The sequence below is a fragment of the Argiope bruennichi genome, chromosome 6 (genome assembly GCF_947563725.1).
Source record: "Argiope bruennichi chromosome 6, qqArgBrue1.1, whole genome shotgun sequence".
Taxonomy (NCBI): domain Eukaryota; kingdom Metazoa; phylum Arthropoda; class Arachnida; order Araneae; family Araneidae; genus Argiope; species Argiope bruennichi.
Genome location: NC_079156.1, coordinates 88,848,546 through 88,874,360, shown reverse-complemented (window position 1 = coordinate 88,874,360; position 25,815 = coordinate 88,848,546). Strand labels below are relative to the sequence as shown.

Below are 25,815 nucleotides of genomic sequence, written 5' to 3'. Positions count from 1 at the left end.
AGTGTTTTTTTATTTATATTAATTTTATTTCTGTTGAATTTTCCACTTAATTTTAATATCTCCTTCAAAATATTTTTAAGCATATTTTATAAAATCCCTTGTTATTAGCTTTTTAACTGTTTTTATTCAAACGCGCGTTACGGCGATATTAGAAATTTTTTCTTCCTGTGAGCACGTTGTTGTTACTTAAAAATAAATTTGTAGAGAGAATATAAAAACAGATGAATGAAGCTTAAAGAATAAATAAATAAAGAGATTAATCTCTATTCCAAACCATCACAGCTCGATGTTTCAGACTAGAATCTTGCGTAATTATTTATTTTTCCCCCCATCATTCTATCGTTCAGTGAGCAGCAGCTAATGAAATATTGTGATTGATTTTTATTTTTAAAAAAATGTATCTACATTATCCATGATAATTTTTAGACCCAAATCACTATTATCTCTCAGTTTGCAGAATATCTTGAATGCGGATTTCAGCATTTAAGTGTTTGAGAAACGAATTATTTAACTTCACAGGTGTTCAATAATTTTTACTACTAAACAACATCCATAAAACATTTGTTTTTAATTAATTTTTACAAAATAATTATTTTGTTTTGTTTTGTTTTTGGAATATTCCATGTGCTTTCTGTCTGCGCGCCAGAAATACAAATAAATGTAGCTTATTATCTGCCCGTTATCAGTTATTATCTTGAAACCCATTGTTTAACCAAAGGATGCAAGCTAGCGTGGGGAAAAAATTATTAAGTTCTTTTTTTATTATTATTATTTCATGAAAGTTAACACGTAGAACAAGAAAAAGCTTTTTTTATAAATAAATATAGATTTATTTAAGTTAATTAGACTCTGATATTGCTGAATATAAATTATTTCTATTGTTACATGTAGATGTAACGATGCAAGTTCAGGAAAAGAAAGAGTCAGAAGCAAAACAAATGTGACTTATTTGTAAAGCCTATTTATTAAACAAGGGGTAAAGAGCAAAGAAGATGCTATATGTTTGATATCATTATTAAAAATAACAATTTTTTGCTCCCTGGAACAAATTACAAAAAAAAAAAAATATTTACAAAAACCAATATTACATGGTTGGTATGATGGTTAATATATAATATGTCTCCCAGACGATGCAATACAGTCCGTACAACGTCTAGGCATGCTGAGTATCAAATTATCGATCTGATCTTGGAGAATATTAAGTTCCGAACATCCGGTAGACATGTAGACATTCCGAAGTTCCGGTAGACATGTAGGAGGTGGTTGATGGGTTGCAACTCCTTGGCCAAGCATGTCCCACACATGCTCTACTGGATGCAAGACCGATGAGAATGCTGGCCAGTCCATACAAGTAATATCCTCCGATCGAAGACATTCGTTTACGATGTTTGCACGGTGAGGACGGGCACTGTCATCTATAAACACGAATTCTACGCCCATGGCGCCCCGAAAAAAACATACATGTTGTTCCAGAATGACGTCCCGATAGATTTGGCCTGTCATGGTCGGTCCCAATTTTAACATGCAGGTCAGTTCTGTAACCCAGAATAATTCCTCCCTAAACGAGCAATCTTGCACCACCGTAACGGTGTCGTTCAGTGATGTTCTCTTGATGGTAACGGGTACCTGGCGCTCTCCATATGAAAGTCCGACGAGAATCAGACAGCAAGCTAAACCTGGACTCGTTGGAAAACATCACACAAGCCCACTGTTGCGGTGTACACAATGCATGCTCTCTACTCCAAGCTAACCGCAGGCTACAGTGAGTTGCTGTAAGTCGAATACATCTGACAGGCCTACGAGCATATAGACCAATCTGCCCTAAAGGCCTGTACACGGTCTGCCTTGAAACTGTCGTACCAGTGGCTGAAGAGAGCTGACGAGACAGGTCTGATGCTGTCTTCTGTTTTGTTTCTTTTGGCAGTAACTGCCAAATACTGGTCCTCATTCGACGTTGTAACTCGGAAGCGACCTGTGCTGTAACATCTACCCACATTACCATCATCTTGGAATCGTTGCCAAAGTCTGGAGATGACATTCTGGGCGATTCCAAGTTCCTCGGATACTTCCAGCTGGGTACGCCCACATTCTAGACGGCCGATAATTCTACCACGTAAAAAATCATCCAAATGCTTCCTTTGTGTTATAACTATGCGGTTATTGCAATGAAAGGCTTATAAAGCGCTTGCGAACAATTTTACTTCTTTGCCTGTATTCCTTATACATACACCTCTTACACTCTCGTCATTGTGACGTACTATCGGTGTCATCTGGTGACTTCCTGCAATTTGCATATGATTTTTGAAGATGTGTGTAGACATTTTACGGGTGATGTATGTATTTTAGAGTTCGATTTCTGCGTGACTCTGAATTATTCTTAATTTATGAATATGAATGTATTAGGGTTAAAGTTTTCTTCTTGGCAATTTACTTATCTTCTTTTTTTACCATCTTTTCTCTTTGCGGACATCGTATTGGTAAAACTGAAAATCAGTTTCTCCTGGTGATTTTCTTTTTCATAATTAATAATAACTGCTTACATTTGTAAGTAAATAAGAAGATGGTAGTTATTCTGTGTGCATATATTTGGGTATTATCAGTTATGGCAGTAAATGTTTGTAAAATGTCGTTTTCGACTTCACTGAAATGCTACCTTCTAATAATAATCACGATTATCGCTCTTTGAATGTAATAGGTCTTAACTTATAGCAACTTAGGGGCAACTTAATGAAATTTTCGTAGCCCATGTCTGTATGGAATTCAATACCAGTTTGCTGAAAAGCACCCATTAGATGAATGCTCATAAATTCTGTCCAGTTTTATTAAAAATAATTCAGAATTCGGGAACTTCTACCCTGAGTTTGCTCACATACTTCCACATGAAAAGCATAAATTCAGTTTGTGTAAAGATTATTTTGAGATGGATGGATGAGAAGTAGGAGTAAAATAATTAAGTTGTTCTGGAATTTTAATTTAAAAATAGGAGCGGTAGATTTTTCTTTCTTTATTTATTTTGGACGTTTATGCATAAGAATGAATATGAATACATTGTCTCATTCTACTTTTTTGGTGGTATAAGCTAATGTTTTGTTTTTAATCATGCGTTAGTCTTTGTGTGTTTTGATACTTCAAGATTTAACATTTTAACCTTGTTTCGGTATTATTCATTTTAAAATTCTCACTTTGTAATTTGAATCTAAAAAACAGTTAAAAAGAATAAGTTACTTTATACTTTATATACCCTTTATAATTATTATATTCTTCATTATCATTTTCTATTTTAGGAAAAATTATCGTTTAATTTTTTTTTAACTGAATAGTTAAAAAGGGGGAGGGATGGTCTATAGTTATCACAGTTCTGTCTTCTTTATCGTTAAAAAAGAAAATTTTGCTTGCATTGCAATTATTAGGAATTTTTTGGCTTATTTTTTAAAAATTAATTTGTCTTATTTTCTTTATTTTATTTTTTATACATAATTTCATCTTTTCTGACGTTTTAACACAAGCCAATACTTTATAAATTTTTACTACGTTTTGTATTGTGTATTTTAAAATATTCTGACAAAAGACAAAGCATAAAAATATTGAAAACTTATTTTAAAATGTTTTATATTTTTTTGAATAAACTTTATAGTGTCTACTCTAATCGCAGGAATCTAAATAGAATGAGAATGCAAACAAATTTAAATTTAAAAAAAAGCTTCAACGTAAAGTGCAGACGCTTCTTACTAAAATTATTTTTTTATTTTATTATTATTAATTTAACCAGGCTGGATAGTCAAAAGTGTCTTTAATATCACAAATGGGCAATTTTTTTTGCTGCCGAAACTTGACGGATCTATTTTCAAGGATGTCCTGTGTTTCAGTAATGCTTCCTGTGTTCAGTAAGAAAAATACGTGTCAAGACGTATTTTTCTTTTGTATGCTGCTGCAGATATTTTAGCATATGATATTTTAAGAAGATATTTTAGCGTATTCATATTTTAGGAAAAAATTCTTTATTTTTAATTACTTTGTTATTATAATTATTACTCCACCTTTCAATACATGTTTTATCATTTTTCCTGCTAGTGTCATTTCTTTTTCATAACTGTCCATTTTAATGGTGTCTTGTGAATTGAGTCTACCTGAAATCGTTGGAATGAATCGTTAAAAGATAATTTCCATTAAAAAAGCAAATAATAAATGACCCATTAACCCTCTTTCCTCATCCATAGTTCTCTTGAGTTCCTATATTTAGAAAATAAGCTGTAGTTCTTCTCACATCCACCAGGTGGTCGGATCAATATGTGATGCCACTATCGATCGACCAAATTCGGCCTATGACGTACTAAAAAGAATTCTCCATGTTGTGTTGCGAATGCACGCTAACTTATTAAGCTATCCATACAGTCTGTTAATTACTGTATTGAGACTTGACTGCCATGTATCCTTTTGCTGTTAAATCATGTGTATATACCTGATTTAGTGACGTACATTGACAAGTAAATAGTTCTGCAGAACTGCAAGCTACTACTTAGATTGGCCATTCCTAGTACAGATTTCCTTATGTTTTGAATAGTTCTTCTGTTAGTTAATTGTACTAGTATGTGTTATTGAAAAGATAACATCATCCATATCTAGGTTTTTTTCCCCCTTCTTTATAATATTGAAACATGTGATTTATTTTTTCACTTTCGATTTGCTTTGTAGACAGTTGGCTGATATATGTTCAAGTGAGCTCCTTTTTTTTCTCTCATTTTTTTTTTTTTAATCTGCGTAGTTCCATGTGGTGCTTAGTCATCATGTATAGGTCATTTTTAAGAATAATATTCCCTTTATTTAAATTTTAACGAGCATCTTTAAGAAATTTTAGTATCATTTTCGTAAAGTATATATTTACCCTAAAGAGAGTATCTTTTAATTAGAATTATTTTTATCCATATGCGGTTGTATACTCTTTCTATTGCGTTTAAATCGGAATCTTTTTACATTTATATCATCGAAGGTACATTTTAATATTGTTTATTGAGAAATAGATGACTGTAATTTTCTGCCAAAATACTTTGCATTATTCTATCATTTCCATATTCAAGTTGAATAACCTTAGTTGTATATGTAGATGAGCGCAAAATATTATATTTTGTTTATTCAATGTGTTAATCTCAATTTTTTCTTTGATAATATATAAATGTATATTAATGGATACGTAATATTTCATTTAAACTGATTTTATACAGCCAGTTTTCAATGGGCTTGAATTCCTGTTACCTTATTGGCTATTACATTATACATGATATCTCATTTGCCCTCATAAATCCAGAAAGAAATGAATTCAATTTCTAATATATTATGATACTATGTTTGAATTGTGTGTGTGTGATATTTTGTATTGAATTTAGTAATTTGAATAGCTCTTGAAATATTTTATGTAAAATACTAATTTAGAACTTTATTAAATTATTTTCATTCTTTCCCATTTCCATAAACTGTCTTTTTTTTTTTTTACTTTGTTGTTCCAAGTTAAAATAAAATTATAATAAATTTCTTTTTAAAGTATTATGATAGATATTCTTTGAGCTAACTAATTGTAAGCTCTGTCGCATTTTAAACTATATATTAAAGACTTCAACATTTTATTTTAGATTTATTTTTGTGCGAAAAACTTATATTTTGTAGGTTTTAAAAAATAAATAAATAACCTATGTGGGCTAACTTTTTCGAAGAATAATATTTTATGAGCTTAACGCTTTCTAGGGCCGTGGGAAGTATGCTTCCCCCCAAATTTATCAATCTTTGTATGAAATTATGTAGGTTGGCATAAATTCTGGCAATTTTTTTTAGTAAGTCAGAAACTTACATGCTTCAGTTCTTTATCTCAGAAAAAATGATGTGTCTTGATTTGTTACTTAATTATTAATTAACCAGATTAATTAATTAATCAAATTAAATTTATCTAATAAGCTAAAATTAAATTTATCTAATAAGCCCTTTTCTTATTCTGATTTCAAGCCTAAAAATATTTTAACATAATATGACTAGAAAAAAATGACCCTTTAAAGGGTTAAGTTAGTAGATAGATCTATTAGAAGAAGAAAAAAATTATTTTGAGTTTTTTTTATTACTTTTTTAGTTTTTTTTAAATTAATATTATCATTATTTTTCTGTACTGGTCGCAAATTATTCTTTGTTGTACTTTTATGTCAAAAAGGGAAGTTCATTTAAAATCAGCTTAAAAAAAAATTTCATTTTTTTTATGTGTATGAAGCAAATTTGTTTATATAAAAAATAAATGTGACATAATAATGTAAATTTGTATGTGGAACTCGAATCTTAAAATATCTCCTTAACTGAAATCTTGTGTAGTGCATTTTCGGCATGGCTAAAGATACTATTTATCTATGCAATTTTCGTGTTTCTGTTGATGGTGAATGGCTATGTTTAAGAGAACTAACTGATGTTCAGTTTGATGCGAGCCAACTAACTTCTCCCGTGCAGAAAACTTATGAAGTTAAAGAAGGTTTGCTTACTATTTCATGGATCATTTTTTTTAATAACGATTATATGCATTTATTGTATTTTAGTCTTTCCTATGAAAAAATGTGCTAAATATTTTTGCATCTGCTATTTGCATAATTTTTTTTGATATATTACTCATTGCCAAATGGGTAATTAGTATTTATTCAAGGACCATCTTAATCATTTTATTTTAATTTTGATATCTGCTTGTTTTTCATTGATATTACCTTATAGTATTAGTTATTTATTTAATTTATCTTATAATATTAGCTGTTTATTGTTTCAAGACATTAGAACTGCTATATTTTTGTCTGGCAGTGCCAATTTTTGAGCCTTATAAGTAGGAAACTATCTACGCATGTTTCTCTTAAAATTATTTTTATATAGAAAATGTATTCTATCTGTATGTGATTCTGAAGAATCCTTATTTCTGTCAGAAGTATTGACAATAATACACAGAATTTTTCAAAATGAAGAATTCACTGCATATTTACTTCTCAACATAAATAAGTGGACTTCTTTTAGAAATGAAAAAGCAAGTTAGTTGACATTTCTTTGGAAAGCATTTTCGGATTAATCATAATTGTGTCATAATACAGATTTTTCATTCTAAAATAAAACATTATTAAGAAATTATATAAATATTTGCTATATTAAGAAATTTTAATCCTCACTTCTTTTCACATTGCATAGCAACTGATTCTTTAAGAGCATATGCATTTGGAAGGATTTTTTTTTCTTTCTGATTATTACTGTAATTTTAAGAAAGTGATAAAAGTCTAAAAAAGAATTTGTGTGGGTTATCAATAATTACAGTCCAAAAAAAATTATGTTATTTTCAACCGTTTTCAAGATTTTTCATTCTAAAATAAAACAATATTAAGAAATTATATAAATATTTACTATATTAAGAAATTTTAATCCTCACTTCTTTTCACATTACTAGCAACTGATTCTTTAAGAGCATATGCATTTTGAAGGATTTTTTTTTTCTTTCTGATTAATACTGTAATTTTAAGAACACGATAAAAGTTTAAAAAAGAATTTGTGTAGGTTATCAATAATTACAGTCCAAAGAAGATTCTGTTGTTTTCAACCGCTTCTTTGTTTTAGAATAGTAATACTTCACAATCTACTAGCCGATCTCTTATCAAAATTTAATGCATGTAGAATTATATCACCTTTTTATGCTTATTATTATGCTTTTATATTAATATCAGTGAAAATGTTTAACAAATGAAGCCCATTAAAAAATTAAATTATTTTGTGCGTGGGCGAATTTTGAATGTCTGCTTGATGATAGGAATGATTGCTTAAACTACTAAGTATTCATTCTGTATTATTACAGTTTTAATAACACTGACTGGAATAATTATAAGTTTCTAAGATTTCTGAAATTGTGAATATTATATTTTCTGTACTACTAGTCTTCTTTTAAATTGATTTGTTGATATTTGTGATTTATTTTCTTTTTTTTTTAGTCATATATCTTTCGAAATATTTCATATAAAAACTCTTATCTCATATTTTAAGGTATCGGTACTTTTTCATTACCACAATTATTTTAGATATTAATCTCGTTAATTGTATAGTGGAGATTTGTTAAGATTTTATTGGTAAGATAATTTATTACTAGCAAAATTTAAACTATTCTCTAATTTAAGATTTAATTTTAAGATATTATAGTCCAAAAATAATCAACTCTGGATTTACCCTAAACATAGTAGCCGTAGAAATTACTTTGGTGGAGTTACAAAGACCTTATATGTCTCAATAAAAATTCACAGTTTACAGTCCTGTAATTTTTATTTTTAATTAAAGTTTCCATTAAAAAATTTTAAACTGCCGTTTACCAGAGAATCACTCATTGCCGATAAAAGTTTATCGTTTATAAGGAATTAAGTTATTAAAATATATACTTATCAAAATATAAATGATTTTTTTGACAAAGTTTAGCTTGTAAATTTTAAAAGGTTATAAATTTATTTTAGAACATTTAATGCAAATTATACATTGTTTCTTAGGTACACAATCACATAAGAAAACATATTCAGGGCGATTATTAATGAATATCCCGAAAGAAAACAAAGCAAAGCATAACCTTGTTATTCGTCAGAAATGACAAATAGTAGTTGAAAATTTAAATTCAACACAGTGATAAATGCTCATTATAAGCATAACAAAGCTGTGCTCCGTTTTGTTTTCTTTAAATAGACACGTACAGTTGGAATATTCATTTGTAATAATCCTGTATTATGACATTTTTTTTTTCTCTTTTTGAAAATTTCAAATTATGTTAGTTAGCTTAGTAAAAATGTGATACTTCGTTTATTCTTATTCATTGTTTAATTTTTCTTTTCAGAAAAAGATCCTGTAGCCATAGAACGTTCAAATCTTTTGAATGTGATTAAATTAGTTGTCAAAGAGCTCATTGAATCCTCCCTTAAGTACGGTAGACAACTCGACTCAGATCATGTTCCTCTGCAACATTTTTTTATTCTTATGGAGCATGCTATGAGACATGGTCTGAAACGTAAGTTATTCTTATCTTTTTCTTGCCACTGTTCCAAATTTTACTCTATTCAAATATTTCCATATTATTAAAATACTAACTAATATTATTATTATTAAAACACTAATAATTTGATTAGTTCTATTTTATTTTCCATCTGAGCTCTTCAATTTCTGCATGCAATAAAATTAAAATATCGTCTGTTGTTCGAACTTATTTTATTTAGTTCAAACATAAAACTTATGTCATTTTATTTCTAAATTGTTTTGGCAGCAAAATATATTTTCTGTGATTATAAATGCAGTAATTTTCTTAAGGCTTTTAAATAATCCAAGATTTCTATTGCTGTAGAATGCATAAAATCAATTAAATAATTAAATAAAATAAAAAAAATACTTTTTTAAACTTCTGTTTGCTTATGAAAGAATCTTGCAGAATTATTGAAATTATTTTTGAAATAATAAAAAAATTTAGTTATAATTTTCACTTTTTCATTAAAATTAATTTCTTAATTATGTATTAATATTTTTATTTCATTTTTACAGCTTAAATATGTTATTCATTTAAAAGCAATAGTTAATCTAATGTAATGTATCCATGATTAGTTACTTCAAATTATTTATTCATATTTTAAAATATACATTGGTTTAAATTAGTTAATACAATGTTGCAAAACCTTTTTCCAAATTTTAATTTATTATGGTTAATAAATTAATATAGTTAATTAACTGATATCAACTTGCGTGTTGAATGAAATTTTTATTTAGTTACGAGTAGCCCTTAAGTAAATATTTGTTATAAAATGAATTTCTTTTTTAATGATTTAATTTTACATTAAATTTCCTTTCAGTATTCATTTCTGTTTTAATATAGAGCTTCTAAGAGTAACTAAGTGCTTATTAAATTTATACAATTTTTTAAAATTTGAGTCATTAGAAAAAATATTTTCACAAATTTTTGTCAATTTTTATTTAACACCATTTTTTTTTAAAAATATGGTTTGTTTTTGAAATGAATTATAGCTAAGAAAGGTCTTCTGGGTCCTAAAAAAGAATTGTGGAATGTAATGGAAGCTGTAGAAAAATACATGCCTGAAGCTTCAGATATTACCTCAAGTGTCAGGGAATTGCCATCTGTAAAGTACGTATTTTTTATTATTATTTATTTCTATTATTAAGTGATAGAAGTAAAGAAAATTATATACTTTGCATATTTTCACATCGTACTTTTAACAGCATAATTAAAATGGGAATTTAAACAAAATATGACCTTCATTGTTGATTAGTATGCCATAGAATTATTTTAAATGTTTAAAACAATATGATTACTATAATTTATATTCAAAGACAATAGTTCTTCAAACAGATTCTAGCTATTATTTTACGAATACTAGATTATTTTTTGAAAATTGTTCAAATCTGTTTGTCTTTCCATGCCAAACTGAAGACTTAGTCTTCAGTTTGGCATGTCTAAATATGGTTAGAACTAACAGTGTTATATTTTTCTCTTCTGGGTTAAAGTGATTTTTCTTTCAAAATATTGACAGAATAATATCCTAGTAGGTATAACAATTTAAAAATTACATTTTTTTTTTTATTGATGTGTGTAACTGTCATTTGTATTTATGGTTTAGTTTAGTCATATGTATGCAAATGGTTATAACCATTCTATTCATGAATGTGCTAAGATATTTTCTGCAATGTTATGTCAAAACATCTATATTTCAAACTGTAATTAGCTCCTTGTTACAAAATTATTTCTTTTATCTCCATATTTCCCAAAAATTAGTACCTTTTAATGTGTAATGAGTAAATTAATATATTTTTGGGTAATAATTTACTATGTTTTGTTTATAATTGTTTTTTCAGTGTCTTCATTCTATATTATAATTTTTTAATTTATAAAACAGTGTTTTCTAATACTTTTATATATTTTTAGAACTCATTTAGGTAGAGCAAGAGCATGGCTTAGGTTAGCATTAATGCAAAAAAAATTAGCTGATTATTTCAGAATGCTAATTGATGGAAAAGATGAGATTCTAAGGTAATTTTAAATTTATTTATTGTATTCTATTATTAATCTGTTATTTAATAATTAATTATTTTTTCATGTTTTGGTTGTTACTCTTATAATAAAAGAAATATTTAATGATTTTAAAATATATTTAAATTACCTTTTAGTGAATTTTATGAAAGAGATGCTCTTATGATGTCTGAAGAAGCAATTGTTGTGGGTGGTCTTTTAGTTGGATTGAATGTCATAGATTGTAATTTATGTGTTAAGGAGGAAGATTTGGATTATCAAGTAAGTATATTATTAATATATTCAGAAAAAAAATAGCTATATTTAGAGTGAACCAAAATAAATATTTTGTGTTACAAAATGTGTGTAAGGAAACTGCAGATTTAGGCACTAGTAAATATCTGAATTACCAGGACCCCATTTATAAAGACTGCTGGATGATCAGTTTTTTACCCCCCTGGAAATATAAAAATTGCGAAGTTTTGTTTTTGTGTGAGGGCGTTTCAAAAACACTTTTTTGAATACCTTCATTGACACTCAACAAGAACTCTTTCTCAGATTGTCTGTTAATGCTGGAATCATTATAAATATATCTTTATGTCTTTCAAAATATGAATGGTATCTTTCAAAATATGAAATCTGTGGATTATAAAATATGATTCAGTGAATTATAAAATATTAGAATTGCAATTCATTATTAAAATTATTAGAAAATAAATTAAAATTTACTTGTTTTGTAAACTTACTTTTAATTACTTGCATATAATATATAGGATTAATAATCTATTTGCCTAGTAATAGTCCTGTTGGAAGGTCTGTAATATTTTAATTTTTAATATTTATATGCTTGTAGTCTATTATTCCCTTGTAATCCATTATAATAATTATGATTAATTTTAAGAATTCTACTGCTTTCATTACTTTTTCCTTGATTTACATATTAAACATCTGTTTGTACAAAGTTACTAAAAGAATGAAATAAATCATTAATTTGTTAATAATCAAACATAGGTTAGTATATGAAAACTAATCAGTTATTAAGAGATGGCCCTAATATTGTGCACTTCCTAAAGCCATAAATGTCTAACTCTGCCAACAGTTGTTATTGTGCAGCTATGATGTTAAGCATGTTTGTGTTTGTAGTCACTCTTTTTATTATCTACTGAAAATACTCATTAAACAGATTGATAAATTTCGTTTGGTGTCTTTCTTTTTACTTCGCTTATTTTTTTATAACTAGTTTCTTACACTTGACTTTCCAGACTTATATTCTATTATCATAAGTGCAAATTTTCTCTACCGTTGTTTAAAATGTTTCTTAATATTCTCTTATTGCCTTGCATTTGCATAGTTAGTCATTTTCAATATATAAAAATATGATGTACTGATTGTGATTTTTATGTCTATAGCAAGGTGTCATTGATTTCAGTCTATATTTAAGAGAACCAAATGGTGAAGTTCAGCCTATTGAAGGGTAACTATAATTTAATTTCTTTCACAATAATTTGAAAAAGTTTTGTTTAGTTTATACAAAACATTTTTTCCTTCTGTAATTTGTCTTGCAATAAATCTTTCAGCATTTATTTAAAAGACAATATGCTAGTTTAAGGAATATTTTTTATATTTTATTTATAATTGTTAGAAATGCACACTTCATGTTACCTTTGGTTCATTTATACAATTTATAATCTAATAGAAGAAGGATATTGCAATTTCTTTTCACTTTCGCTTTGAATGTTTTAAAATTGGTTTGGGCATTTTGCTTTCGTCTTGTCTTTTAAAGAAAGAAAAGACAATATTTTTATTATATCATGGGAACCTTTTTTAACATGACCACCTTTTTAAAATGTTGATGAATTTCATTATCTATCTTAAAATCACTTTAGAAAAACAAAAATTATTTGTTATGTTTAAAGTTTTTAATCCATTTATTTAGAGAAAAAAAAATGTTTTATTTTTTTAATAATATTATACTGATGCTCATTATTTTGATGTTATCCTTTTGTGAATTACAGTGTAGAAACTAGCAACTTCACTGCAGTCTTAGATCAGAAGAATTACATTGAAGAGCTGAATCGTCATCTCAAGTAATTTCTCTCTACTATTTAAAGTATTGGTTTATGTTGTTTATTTTATAACAATTTAATTTAATTAAAACAAGCTAATCTTTAAAAATTTGAATTATTTTCAATCTTTTTTCCCTCTATTGTTCCTTGTTTGAAATTTTCATATTCTGCAGTTTCTCTCTGTGCTAAGTAACAATGAAATAAGTGAACTGCTGTTACAAATTATTTATGACTTAAAAAAATATTTGCTGTCTGAATAGATGTTTCTGACCATCACTTTGGTGCTAAAGTGAAAACTAATATTTCTTAATTGAAAAATTATTAAAAATTTCATTGGGAAAGATTTAAACTTCTGCAAATTACTATTCAGTTTTGTTTATTCTTTTTAGAATATAACTGTATTATTAAAATAGTATAGGAAAGTTATCTCTATTATTAATATGACATTTATATTAATAATCTACATATATATATAGATGGGAATCTCTCTCTCTATATATATATAGATGTGAACTGTTTGAAAAAAGGACAGAATTGCTATACAGTAGATTTATTATCAATCATGTACTTTGATAAGTGATCTTTCTGACTCTTGGAGCACAAAAATGTGTATCTTCATGTGTTTGAAATTGCTTTATTTAAAAAAAAGTTTGCAGTGTATATTTAATCTATTGATACAAAAAAAAAAAAAAATTACAATTTTTTTAGTTTATTTACGATTTTGTACAATTTTTTTTTATCTGAACTAAGATTCAAATGATATTCATTGCACCATGAAATTAAAAAACTGAAATAAATAAATTTCTCTTGTTTCACTATTTAAATTTTATTCTGTTTATTCTTAGTGAAGTGTCCTGTATTTATTTAGGCATAATAGGGCAATTTGTTATTTATTACTAAACTATTAACATATTTTTTGAAAAAAAAAAAACAAAAAAAACTTGTTTGCTGAAAATAAAATACAAAATAGTTCATCTATCTTTTATTCACATTTTTATTAGTGAAGTTTCCTGTATTTATTTATGCATAATAGGGCAATTAGTTATTTATTTCTAAACTATTAACATACTTTTTTTAAAAAAAAAATGAACTTGTTTGCAGAAAATGAAATACAAATAATTCCTCTATCTTTTATTCGCATTTTTATTTATTGTGTATTTTTTGCAATTAAATATTGAAAAACTTTAAATTACTATTATAAAAATTTTATGAATTAGAAATGAAATAGTTAATCTGTTTAATTTCTTCCTTTATATGTTGACTGTCATAGTTAGTGATGAGTAAATTAAATTGTTGGTCTTAAATAGTTGCATTTTTATTCAATGCTTTGCTTCTCATATATAACTTTAAAAATAAAACAAATAGATGAATTAATAAATTGTTGATTTCTTATTATTATCTTTTATTTATATGTCTTTAAGAATTTAAATGATGTTCATTTTCTTTTTATGAAGGAATTGTTTCTTTTACATTTTATGCATTCTATTGATCTGTGAGAAAAGTCTAATTTTTCTAAATTTGTCTGTTTTTATTTGTCTGTTACAGTGCTACTGTAACAGATTTACAACAAAAAGTTGAGCAGCTACAAACCACGAATGCATTAATGAAAGAAGATTTGGCCATATCAAAAAATCAGATTATTACACTTCAGGATGAAAATGCACAACTAAGAAAAATCTGTGATAAATTGACAAAAGAGAACAAAAAGAGGCTTGATGTAAGTATGAAAATATTTTAAGTAGAAAGCAAAACTATTAGAATTTTTAGCTTTTGAATTAATACTTTAAATATGACCAATTTTATTAATTAAAGGAAATTAAGGCTGATATGATGACTGAAAGAGAAACTTATCAAACAACTCAAGTTGGCCTTGATTCCATGTACACAGATATCAGAAATTCACTGCAAGAAGAAATGGCTAAAAGAAAAGCAAGTGAAATTAAGTTTTTCTTTGCTTTCATACATTTTTAAAAATATATGTATATATTTATTTTGGTTTTTCTTTGTGTGTGTGCGTGTATGTTCGTTTTTTTTTTTTTTTTTTCTTATCACTAAGAGCACTGTTGACTGTATATGCTGATTTAATAATTTTACCTACATTCCATATGATAGTGTTAAAGTACTGCATAGTGTCTCTTTTTATTTTTATTTTCTGTGTTTTCAGGTTTTTGACTGGTGCCTGTTCATTCTGATTTTTTTAAATATTTTTATTTGCATTATCTTAATTTCCTTGCATGACAATCATGTAATGCACTACACATTATGCATATTTTGTCATATTTTAAAATCTCAATCTGCTTCAGTGGTCCTTTCACAATAAATACTCACACTAATTTCATAATTCCGCATTAACATGTTTTTATGTTATTGAGTTTAATTATGTTTCAGTTTTCTCCTGCTTCAATTACACTTGAGTTTTTTACTTTTATTTGAAAAAAAAAATAATTGTTTCTTAATTTAAATAACAGAAAGATCTGCAACATTTCTATCAGTATAAAATATTCTTATTTGTTATTTGCCTTTATAGAAATAAATTAAAACTTAATGTTCAGAATATATTTTAAAACTATTCTTAATGAAATTCGTTAAATTGGCTTAAATGCTTCCTAATAAGTTTGCAAGAATTTTCAGTTAAATGTTATAATTTATGAACATGGGAACAGTGGAACAAAATAAGCAGCTTTAAATGTAAACCTCAGCCGTATGAGGTAAAACTTTACTTATTTTCAGGTTGGTAATACATGGAATGATCCAATGCTAACTTCTCTACAGGAGTTGGAAGTTGAATGTGAGCTTCAAAGGACATTACGAGATGAAGCAGAAGTTGCAATGAAGCTCCTTGAGAAAGATATACATGAAAAACAAGACACTATTTTATCCATGCGACGGCAGTTGGAAGACATTAAAGCTATCAATCTTCAACTTTATAATAAATTACAGGTAAATAAAATTACTGGGTGAAATTTTAATGTGAAGCTGTATGTGTTTTAATGCATCATATTCAGTACATTTTTCTCAAATTTTTGGATATGCTTGTATAAAAAAGTATTACTTAATCTAGGGCTTCTTAAATTTTATCATGACTCATACTAGGGTGTATATATATATGTATATATATATAATTAATGTCCCCAAATTTTATCAAAGAATTTTTACTGTCAGACACATTAGTATTTGAGAGCAAGAATAATTATGAAATGACTGAAAAGATTCCATTGAGTTTTTCTAAATAATTATTTTTTATCAAACTTTTTCTTGGTCTTAATTTTGAAAATTTTAAGAAGCTCAGATTTAACAATTTTTTTCCCCATTTTCATATTTAAAGCTAACATAATCCTTTTATATGAATTCACTTTAATATATAACATATTATTAAATTTGAATCATGAATTTCTTTAATGAATTTTTTTAATCAATTTTTTTAGGCCTGTGAGAAAGATTTGAAGATGAAAACAGATTATTCGACTGAGCTTGAATCAAAAATTGTAGAGCTGAACAAGTCTTTGCATGAACTGGAGGATAAGTACGAAGTTTTATGTAGAGCACAATCTAGTCTTGTCAGTGAGCCACAAAAGACTTTATTATGACGTTGAAAAACTAATATGTGCAATGCAAAGTAGAGTGGTTTTACTTTGCATATTATCTATTTGCATCTTTTATTTTACTCGGTTTCTATGGGGATGACTTTGCTTTAAAAAACATTTATCATATATTTTAAAAACATTTTATTTTATATATTGACTTAGATTTTTAATTTTATTTTGTTTTCAAAATAATTTAACAGAAAACAAACTGTTTACTATTTTGTGGTATAGGGAGTTTGATAAACAATATTGGATGTTTATATTTTATGGTTTATGTTGTAAGTTAACCTTTTTTTTAAATTTATTTAAATTTATTGATGAAGCAATTTAAAGGCGTTATCTAGTACCAAAAGAAAGGTAAATTGTTTAAGCATTCTCTCTGGGAATCAGTTTTTAATAGCATTTATTTATGCTATTCATAAAAGGCTTTTTATATTTTTTGGCTTCCTAAATAACTATAGAATAGATTTGCATGTAATTATAACAGCAACATTCAATTAGTTTAATATGTTATTTTACTATCATGTGCTTTTGATGTAAATTTATTTATTCTAAGATTAATTGCAATATTACCATTTTATAGTTTCATAATAACATCTATGAAAAACCCATCTCACAAGTAATCTCATTATTGGCTTTTGGCATATTTGATATAATTTTTTTTCATTCCAAATAATAATCTTTTGTTGCATTTTGATGCATGTGAAATTCTTATGTTAGTTTAAATTCTTTTAAAATAGGCTCATATGTTAAAAATAATTAAAAATCTTTTTATTTAAATTTTTTATAATTAATGCATATAACAAAAATAAACTAACAAATTTTATCTTTATTTAAACTATGAAAAAAATTTGTATTAACATAATATAAATTTATGAAAGCAAACTTTTGTACTCCTATGAATGATCCTTAATTACTATATCACCTTGCTTGTATATTCCCATCTTTACCATTTTCTTATTATTTACAAAACTTGTTATTCTTTAAAATATCTTACATTTTTCTTATTATTTTTATTGTTCCGATTTGAGTAATTTTAAGTGGTAATTAATGTAAATAGTTTCCCATGATTTGAATTTCCTTCTTGGTTTTCCATAATTATTCCTCTGGTTCCTTGAAAATTTTATAAACAGGGTAAATTTTTTTTAGTTTATCAATTCGCATTTAAGTAATTATAGTATAAGTACAACTCCATACAAACCATACATATTACTAGGTACATGTCATGGAAGAGTGAAGAATCTACATATTAGAAAATATTGATTTTGCGATGGTTGCATTTATTTTTGTATTAAGTCTGTTTGTTTATTGTCCTTTTTATTTTATTTCAGGAACTATTATTGTTCATTTCTAGTTTCAATTATTTTTATGTGTACATGTCTTCATGCAATAAATTTTAATCAATTTTTTTTTTTATTTTGTGTATTTAAATTTTAAAAATATTAAATATTAAGGGTGATTTTTTTTTCTCATGTTCCTAAATATTTTAATGATTGAGTTACAAATTGCACTTTTAATTTCTACACAGTTCTTTGCAGAAAATTATGAACTTTGTGATAATAAAAATACAATTTCAATTTTTTATCAATATTCCTTGAGGCTAGATTTTATTCTTTGTAAAGGAATTTTATTTTTTTATGTAAACTTAGCATGCATTTATTTACCTAAAGACAAGTCTGAACAGTTTTTATAATATTAATGATGTGATTTTATGTCAGTATAAGATACTGAATATACCTTTATTGAAAACAAAAATATTTAATTATTAAAGGTTTGTAATTCCATAAGTACTTTATAGTTTATTTCAATATAAATTTATTTATAAAATAGATGCAAGTGCCTTTCTTTAATTGGACTCCTTTCTGAATCAGAAGGGATATTTGGAATATTCAGAATTATGCTTCAGTTAGATTTGACTAATTTGTAAACCTTTGTATTTAATTTTTAAATAAATTTTTAAATCATTTAAAACTATATGTAGCAGAAATATTTCTGGTCATGAACAAAATTTGTATTTCAGAAAATGGAGTGAATTTATTTTCTAAGTATTTGAATATAGATAATAAGTAAAAGAAATGTTTAAATACCTTTTGCTGAAATTTATATTAATGTTTAGACACCAAACAGTTTTAACAGCTAATTTATTTGTTTTTATATGACTTTTTTTTTAATGTAAAATTGGGCATACTGAAAAATTGCAGTACATGATGTTCTTTCAATTTCTGTTTGTAAATTCTGATTTAGTAAAGAATAACTAAGCTATTTTACATAATGATCCAAATAAAGTTTAGTAAAGGGCATTTATCATATAAAAATTTCCACCATAATTTAACCCTTTTAGTTTTTATATATAAATATTTTGATTAATTAATTTAGTTATTAAATTATTTATTAAATGTTAGGAAAATGACACTGTAATCTGAAACTGCACTTTGAAAAAGACCATTAGAAAAATTCCCATTGTGCAAAAAAGTAATGTTACGTGCCTCCCATTTATAACTTATGCAGTTGCATTAATAATTATTGAAATGGATGTGATATTTACTCTATTGCACTGTATGTTTTTTTAGTTATCTCTAAGGTACTAATTTAACAGCAACAACTCTTATGTATAAAGGTGCACAAAAGGTACTACACAATTTTATGTTACAATTTTTCACAAATATACATACTCACATGATTTTGAACAATCTTTTCAAATATCAAAGTATTTTTTTTTCTTGCATAATATTTCTTTTTAATAGTCAAGTTTTGTATACTGCAAATTTCTAAAAGTCATTTATTTTCTTTTGAATTATTTACATTTATTGTATTAAATCTAGTTTATTTAAATGAATTATATTAAAATATTCTAACATATTTTTGATAGGTATAAAATATAATTCTTTAATTTAAAAAAAAAGTGTACATTTCTTGCCAATATTTACAACATGGGTGAATTCTTGTGTTAACATTATTGATAATTTTCCAGTATGATGTAATTATTTATAATTAATATATAACGTATAGATAATGCTTCCATGCTTGATTTCAAAGTGAGATTTTTTATTTGTACTATGGGAAGCACTGTATTGCTTTTTCCTGAAAGTATTTATGTTGGCGGAAAGGAAAGGGTGCTCATTTAGAAAATCCTATATTTTTTCTGTATGGAACATCACATTTTGTAGAAACTGTATGATACAACTGTAAATTTGTTAATGCTATGTAATAATTTTGTAATATGCAATGAAATTTTACACTGTATGAACATTTTGCTTGTAATAAAATCTTGTTCCTGTATTATAATGTAATTTTATATTTCACACTATATCATTCACTAACCAAAAAAAATGATTACAATCAACCATTTAATATTAACTAATAATTGGATAAATAAAGAAATAATTTTTTTTTCGGTATTTGTAAGCAAAGTATATTTTTTGATTTTTACATAATAATATTTTAATTTATATACAAGATTTTATTGCAAAAACTTTGTTCATTACTTAAGATTAGAACATTTTTGAAATTATTTTTTGTGCCAAACTATGGGTTTTATTATTTATTTTTATGAATAACATTTAACTGTTCGGGTATTTTTTCTCCCTTAATGCTGAATTCATTCATCAGCCTTTTAATACAAAAGTGAAATTGAGATTGAAAAAATAATTATCAGCAAATCACATTTTCTTCATTTTAAATTAATTCTACTATAATTTCAATGAAGCTTTTACAATAATTTTATCATTCAAAATTGGAAGTCTTTTCTATGAATTTGTTAGTTATTGAATGATAAATAAAATTAATTATTTATTTTTCTGCTCATAAAAAAATATTTACTGAAAAAAAAATCTTTTTTGAAAGTTAATAATCAACTTTTAGTAATAAATAGAAATTTTAAATATTATAAAAATAAATATTTTTATTAAAACAGGGCTTACTAAAAATGCTGAAAAATTGTTCATTATTTAAAAGCATTTCAAAATTGCTTCAAAGCTGATGGCATAAATAAACAAGATTATGAATTAAGTTCATATTTAGATATAGTTTTATTTACTTCCCTTTTAGCAAGACTTATTGGTAATTACTCTCTGTTTCTCTTTTTTCTTCTAATTTTTGAAAAAGGTATTGCAATTATTTCTTTTTTCTCAATCACTATATTGTATAATAATTTTTCATTGGGTATTCTTGTTAATTGATTTTAAGTCAGCTCTTAAATATTTCTAGTACAAAGAATAGAACAGATAGTACATAAACATTCGTAAAAATAATTAACATAAATTTTTGAAAAGATATTTAAATATTGTTTTGAAATTTATAAAAATTAGTTTGTTGCTGTACCAGTCAAAATCTAAAGTGAACAATTCTGTCTACAAATATTAAAAACTAATCTTTCTGTCCAAGCTTCATTATTTTAATATCTGTATCATTTTAACATGGGAAATTGCTCTACAGCTAATAAGATTATTTTCTCTGAAAAATGCTCATCATTCCAGTGAAGTTCTTATCCTTTCTAAACTTTATTGTAGTTTTGTCTCAAATGATAAATAAATTTTAATTTATAATAAATTTGTTTAAGATTATTGAAAATATTTAATGCAAAGTTAAATAGATTTTAAATTTTTTTGAATAAATGTAGATTTTTAAACATATTTTAAAAATAACTTTGAATGTTACTACCACTGTTATTTATCTTTTATTGAGATTTTGTCTTAAAAGATAAATTAGCTTAATAAGTGTCATAAAGATATAGGTTAAAGAGTGCCATAATTAATACTACTTTCAAGCAATTAATAAAATTCTAACAAACAGCAAATAAATTCATATAAATATCGTGATAATATTTAACATTTCTAATTTCTGCCATAAAAATTATTCATTATTATTTTATTTCACTTTAATAATTTTAGTTTCTCTATTTCCACATTTAAAGCAGTTTAAATTTTTCATATATTATATAAAAATGACTAGGTGTTAGTCAGCTATTGCCTTTGAAAAACCATTTTCATTTTTAAAGAATTATCTTATCATAATCTATTGAAAATTACTTCTTCATTAATTAAATGACATTTTAAATTAAACTATTATTTCTAATTAATCATTAGTTAATATTATAAAAATATTAAGATTTTTTTTTGGACTATCCAGAAATTAAGAAAGAAATAATATTTGTTTAAACATATTGGTTTATGTTTAATTTAAATATTAAAACAGCAGATCCTTTCCGCCCAACATTGATTTTCAGTTTTAGCATCCTGTATTGGTTAGGATTGATTAATGAAGCTGAAAAGAAATTATTTTATTGCAGAAATTATTAATGTATTGTATAATTTTTATTAATGATACAGTTTAATATTTTTTTTCTTTTTTTATATCTTATCCAGCTTTATTTTCTCTTTAGTGAATTTATTAAAATATATCATAAAATGGATATTATAGAAAGTTATCAGCTAATTAATAATTTATATGAATTTTATAGTATTAATTTTTGTAAGGTTTATATATATCTAAGAATTAGATAACTAACATTTGATATTATATACTATTTCTTTTTAAATTCAAAACCTGTATATTCCTAATTTATCCTTGTCTGTATGTCATATTATTATAAATGTACCTTAGTTTAAAATGTACTGGGTACATTTATTTTCCTGATTTGTTTTGATTTTCATTTGTAATCTTTTTATTACAGTTTTGCTGAAATGGGTTTAATTTATTTCAGGCAATCTGAATTAATCTTATCTTATCGACATAAAATAATTAAGATTTTAAGAATTAAACCAATATATTATTGCTATGTAAATAAATTGTAAAACTGTACTAAATTTCCTTTCTTTAAATTTCATGTGAAACTGGATTTCTCAAATAAGACAGAGTATAGATTTTTTTTTTCAGACAAAGTATAATTTTTCTTGTGTTATTATTATACATTAATTCTTCAATGAAACTGCAAACAATAGTTACTATTTTGCTTGTAGATGCAATAATTAACAGGGATCAGTCATTTTACAGGTGCTTATTCTTTTGTGCTTATATAAGGAAATATTAAATGTCCTCTAGTATGAAGTTGAGCTCTTAAAAATTGAGTAAAATATTTTGGCTGTTGTTTCATTAACTTATAAATCATGTATTAAAGAAATGTATTCTAGTATTAAATGTAATAACTGTCTTTTTCTAATGAATATATTCTTTCACTCTTGCTTATGAAAGTGTTAAAAATTCAAGTGTTTAATTAGTAGAACCACATCAACAATTTCATAAATAGCGAAAATGCATGCAATTGCTTTTTCATACCAAGACTGAAAAATTTAAATTTTCAAACTGCCATCTCTTGTTTTACTTGGAACAATAATAAGTTCTTTTTCTTGCCTTTTCATGAACCAGAAAAATATTTATCAGTTCTGTTAAAGGCTTTTAAAAAAATTTAGAAATTCTTTTATTTATGCCTTTGAATTTTGATGGGTTTTAAATATAAAAGCTAACCATTCAAGAATTTCAAGATTGATTATTTTATAATTTATCACTTCAAATATTCTTATATTGAATTTTTTCATCATTATCTTTTATTATTGCATTTTTCTTCTATACCAACCTTTAATTTCCATCTTCAAATAAATAATTTCAATATTTCAAAAGTATTTTCAACAAAATATATTTTGAATGTATAATTTGAATATTTGAAATATGTAAAATATTTCAAAAAAAGGCATTTTCAACAAACTTGTGTTTTGCAGATTATGATCTGCTTTTAGTGAACGTTTTCTATTTACTTCTTGCACCTAGTTAAAAGGTATCTAATTGAATCACATTTTTATATTTTTAAAATGTTTATCACATTTGATTTTCTGTGTAAGAATTATTCAAATATATGATTTTGGTGAAGATCTTATGCCAAAGTTTTATAATATATCTAATGCTTCTATTGAGATTTCATGACAGTCTTACAGAAATTTAATTATTGTAAAATGTACATATGTACACATTTCTCAATATTTATTGGTATCATAAAAATAGTTGTAGATGAAAATTGATTTATGTGCAACATTTTGTTTATTAATTACATGTATTACAAAAGATAATAATGCACTAAAAGTATTTTACAGAATACATTAATACTCTTACAATAATGTATATATATATATATATATATATATATATATATATATATATATATATATATATATATATATATATATATATATATATATATATATATATATATATATATATATATATATATATTCAATTTTTGTTCTTTTTAATGTAGGAGTTATGACTTAGTGAATCTCAAAAGTAAAAATGAAGAATTAGTGAGGAAATTTGGAGCTCAATTAGCAGAAAAGGATCAATCAAGGTAAAGAAAATGACCTTTTATTTATTTAACAAAGATAAAGATTTTTACAGAAAGTACATATTGAATATTTATGAGTTGGGGTTTCTTCCTTTTTAAATTTTTCAGAAAAATTATTTTAAATCTTTTTTAAAATTTTATGTAATTTAGCATTGAATCTGAAAACAAATATGTTAAACTCTATATTTTAAAATACTTTGTATGCCTAAATGATTTTTTATTAAAAAATATGTGCGTTTTTTTTTTTCATTAATTGAATAGAACTAATAAATGTAATATAATCGCGCATTTGTTTTGTTATATAAACTTTTGATGGTATATTGATTTTTACCACTTTTGTTTATTTTTGCCTAGTTAAAAAACAATAATAATGTATTCTATTGCATGCTTTTACTATCATGTTTTGTATATTTTATAGGTCAGTTTTGGAATCAGATCTGAAGATTGAAAGAGCTCAAAGAGCTTCATTGCAATCAACTGTTGATAATTACCAGAAACAAATAGCTTCACTCAAGGATACAATTAAAAAATCTCAGTTAGTAAACCAGGTGAGCATTATCATGAGCTGTCATTTCTATAAGTTTGTATATTGAGTTAAAAATACATAGAAAGTTTTGAAGAATAATATTCAGTTTTACATTATTTTTTAAATAACTTCTTAAGATATATTTATGCAGGGCAAAGACAAACATATTTTTATCTAACACGTATGGTTAAATCATTAGCAAAAATTAGTGTTTATAAAAAATGCAAGTAGAATTTTATGTGTAATCGAATGTTATAAAATAATAAATATGCATTCATTTATTTGAAAGAACATGCATCACTAGTAGAATGGAAAAGTTTAACATTCTTAATAAACTATAAACATTCTTAATAAACTATTTTAATTGCTTTTTTTCTGGAAAATCTTAAATTTTAAATTATAGAATCATAAAATCATATTTTAAAAAAGAAAATCAAACAAATTATCATTACATATAACAAAGATTTTATTGAATGTATTTAATTTCTTTTATGGTATTACATTTCTTAATGCAGTGAGATTTATGTCATAACTAACTAAAAATAGCTAAAGTGGCATTACCATGGTAATTCGGATTATTAGGTACATCAGGTAGATTTATTGGCAAAAAAAATAATTAGACTACTTAGTCACTTCATTCAACATGACTCTTTTCTATTAGAATTTAAGCAAATATCAAAAAGAATATACAGCATTGGAGTGTTGTTTATCTGTTTACATTAATAGGCTGTTCTATTTGCCATACTTTATTACACATTATTATTCGGATGTAAATATTGATATATATTTATACTTTCCAGGAATATGAAAAATTAAAGGCTAGCTATGCAGATTTACAGAGGTTGCATTCCGAGCATGAAAGAACATTAGAAGAAATGGGAATTCAGTTAAAAGAGTAAGCAGTTTGTACTTGAAAATAAATTTGTATTAATAATGTAATGTATGTTAGAAGTGTCACTTAAAATTTGTTTCAGTATTGTTTATTATCTTTAAACAGTATTTATTGTTGCATATATTTATAAACAGCCTTACAAATATTTTTTTTTTTTCCTATTATTTCTTTGAAAAAACTTGTTTTCTATTAAGAAAACTTATTTAAAAGAATCGAGACTTTTTAAATATATTATTTGAAATTCTAGACAATATCAATACTTTATTCTAGGGGGAAATAAATGTCTTCCTTTTCTCTTACCATTTTGAAAAACCTATTTTATGAATTAAAGAACTTAAATGCATTGCTTCAAGTTTTTGTTTTTTTTTAACTGACACATGTTGAT

General features: G+C 25.2%; 1 protein-coding gene across 3 annotated transcripts in view; it reads left to right on the top strand.

Annotated features, from left to right (window-relative positions):
• The window catches only part of LOC129971341 (RUN and FYVE domain-containing protein 2-like), a 66,198-nt gene that overhangs the window by 36,753 nt on the left and 3,630 nt on the right, over nucleotides 1–25,815 (top strand). The window contains exons 1-15 of one of the 3 annotated variants that reach the window (XM_056085011.1): nucleotides 4,337–4,426; nucleotides 6,346–6,499; nucleotides 8,861–9,031; nucleotides 10,033–10,150; nucleotides 10,949–11,053; nucleotides 11,191–11,314; nucleotides 12,442–12,506; nucleotides 13,048–13,119; nucleotides 14,644–14,815; nucleotides 14,911–15,027; nucleotides 15,829–16,038; nucleotides 16,524–16,621; nucleotides 23,929–24,015; nucleotides 24,431–24,560; nucleotides 25,339–25,433. In XM_056085011.1, coding sequence (XP_055940986.1) covers nucleotides 4,361–4,426; nucleotides 6,346–6,499; nucleotides 8,861–9,031; nucleotides 10,033–10,150; nucleotides 10,949–11,053; nucleotides 11,191–11,314; nucleotides 12,442–12,506; nucleotides 13,048–13,119; nucleotides 14,644–14,815; nucleotides 14,911–15,027; nucleotides 15,829–16,038; nucleotides 16,524–16,621; nucleotides 23,929–24,015; nucleotides 24,431–24,560; nucleotides 25,339–25,433 — 1,784 coding nt within the window. In that variant the 5' untranslated portion in view covers nucleotides 4,337–4,360. Of the gene's footprint in view, nucleotides 1–4,336; nucleotides 4,427–6,345; nucleotides 6,500–8,860; nucleotides 9,032–10,032; nucleotides 10,151–10,948; nucleotides 11,054–11,190; nucleotides 11,315–12,441; nucleotides 12,507–13,047; nucleotides 13,120–14,643; nucleotides 14,816–14,910; nucleotides 15,028–15,828; nucleotides 16,039–16,523; nucleotides 16,622–23,928; nucleotides 24,016–24,430; nucleotides 24,561–25,338; nucleotides 25,434–25,815 lie in introns of those variants that run through there. The other 2 variants (XM_056085012.1, XM_056085013.1) reach the window with 2 other exon arrangements.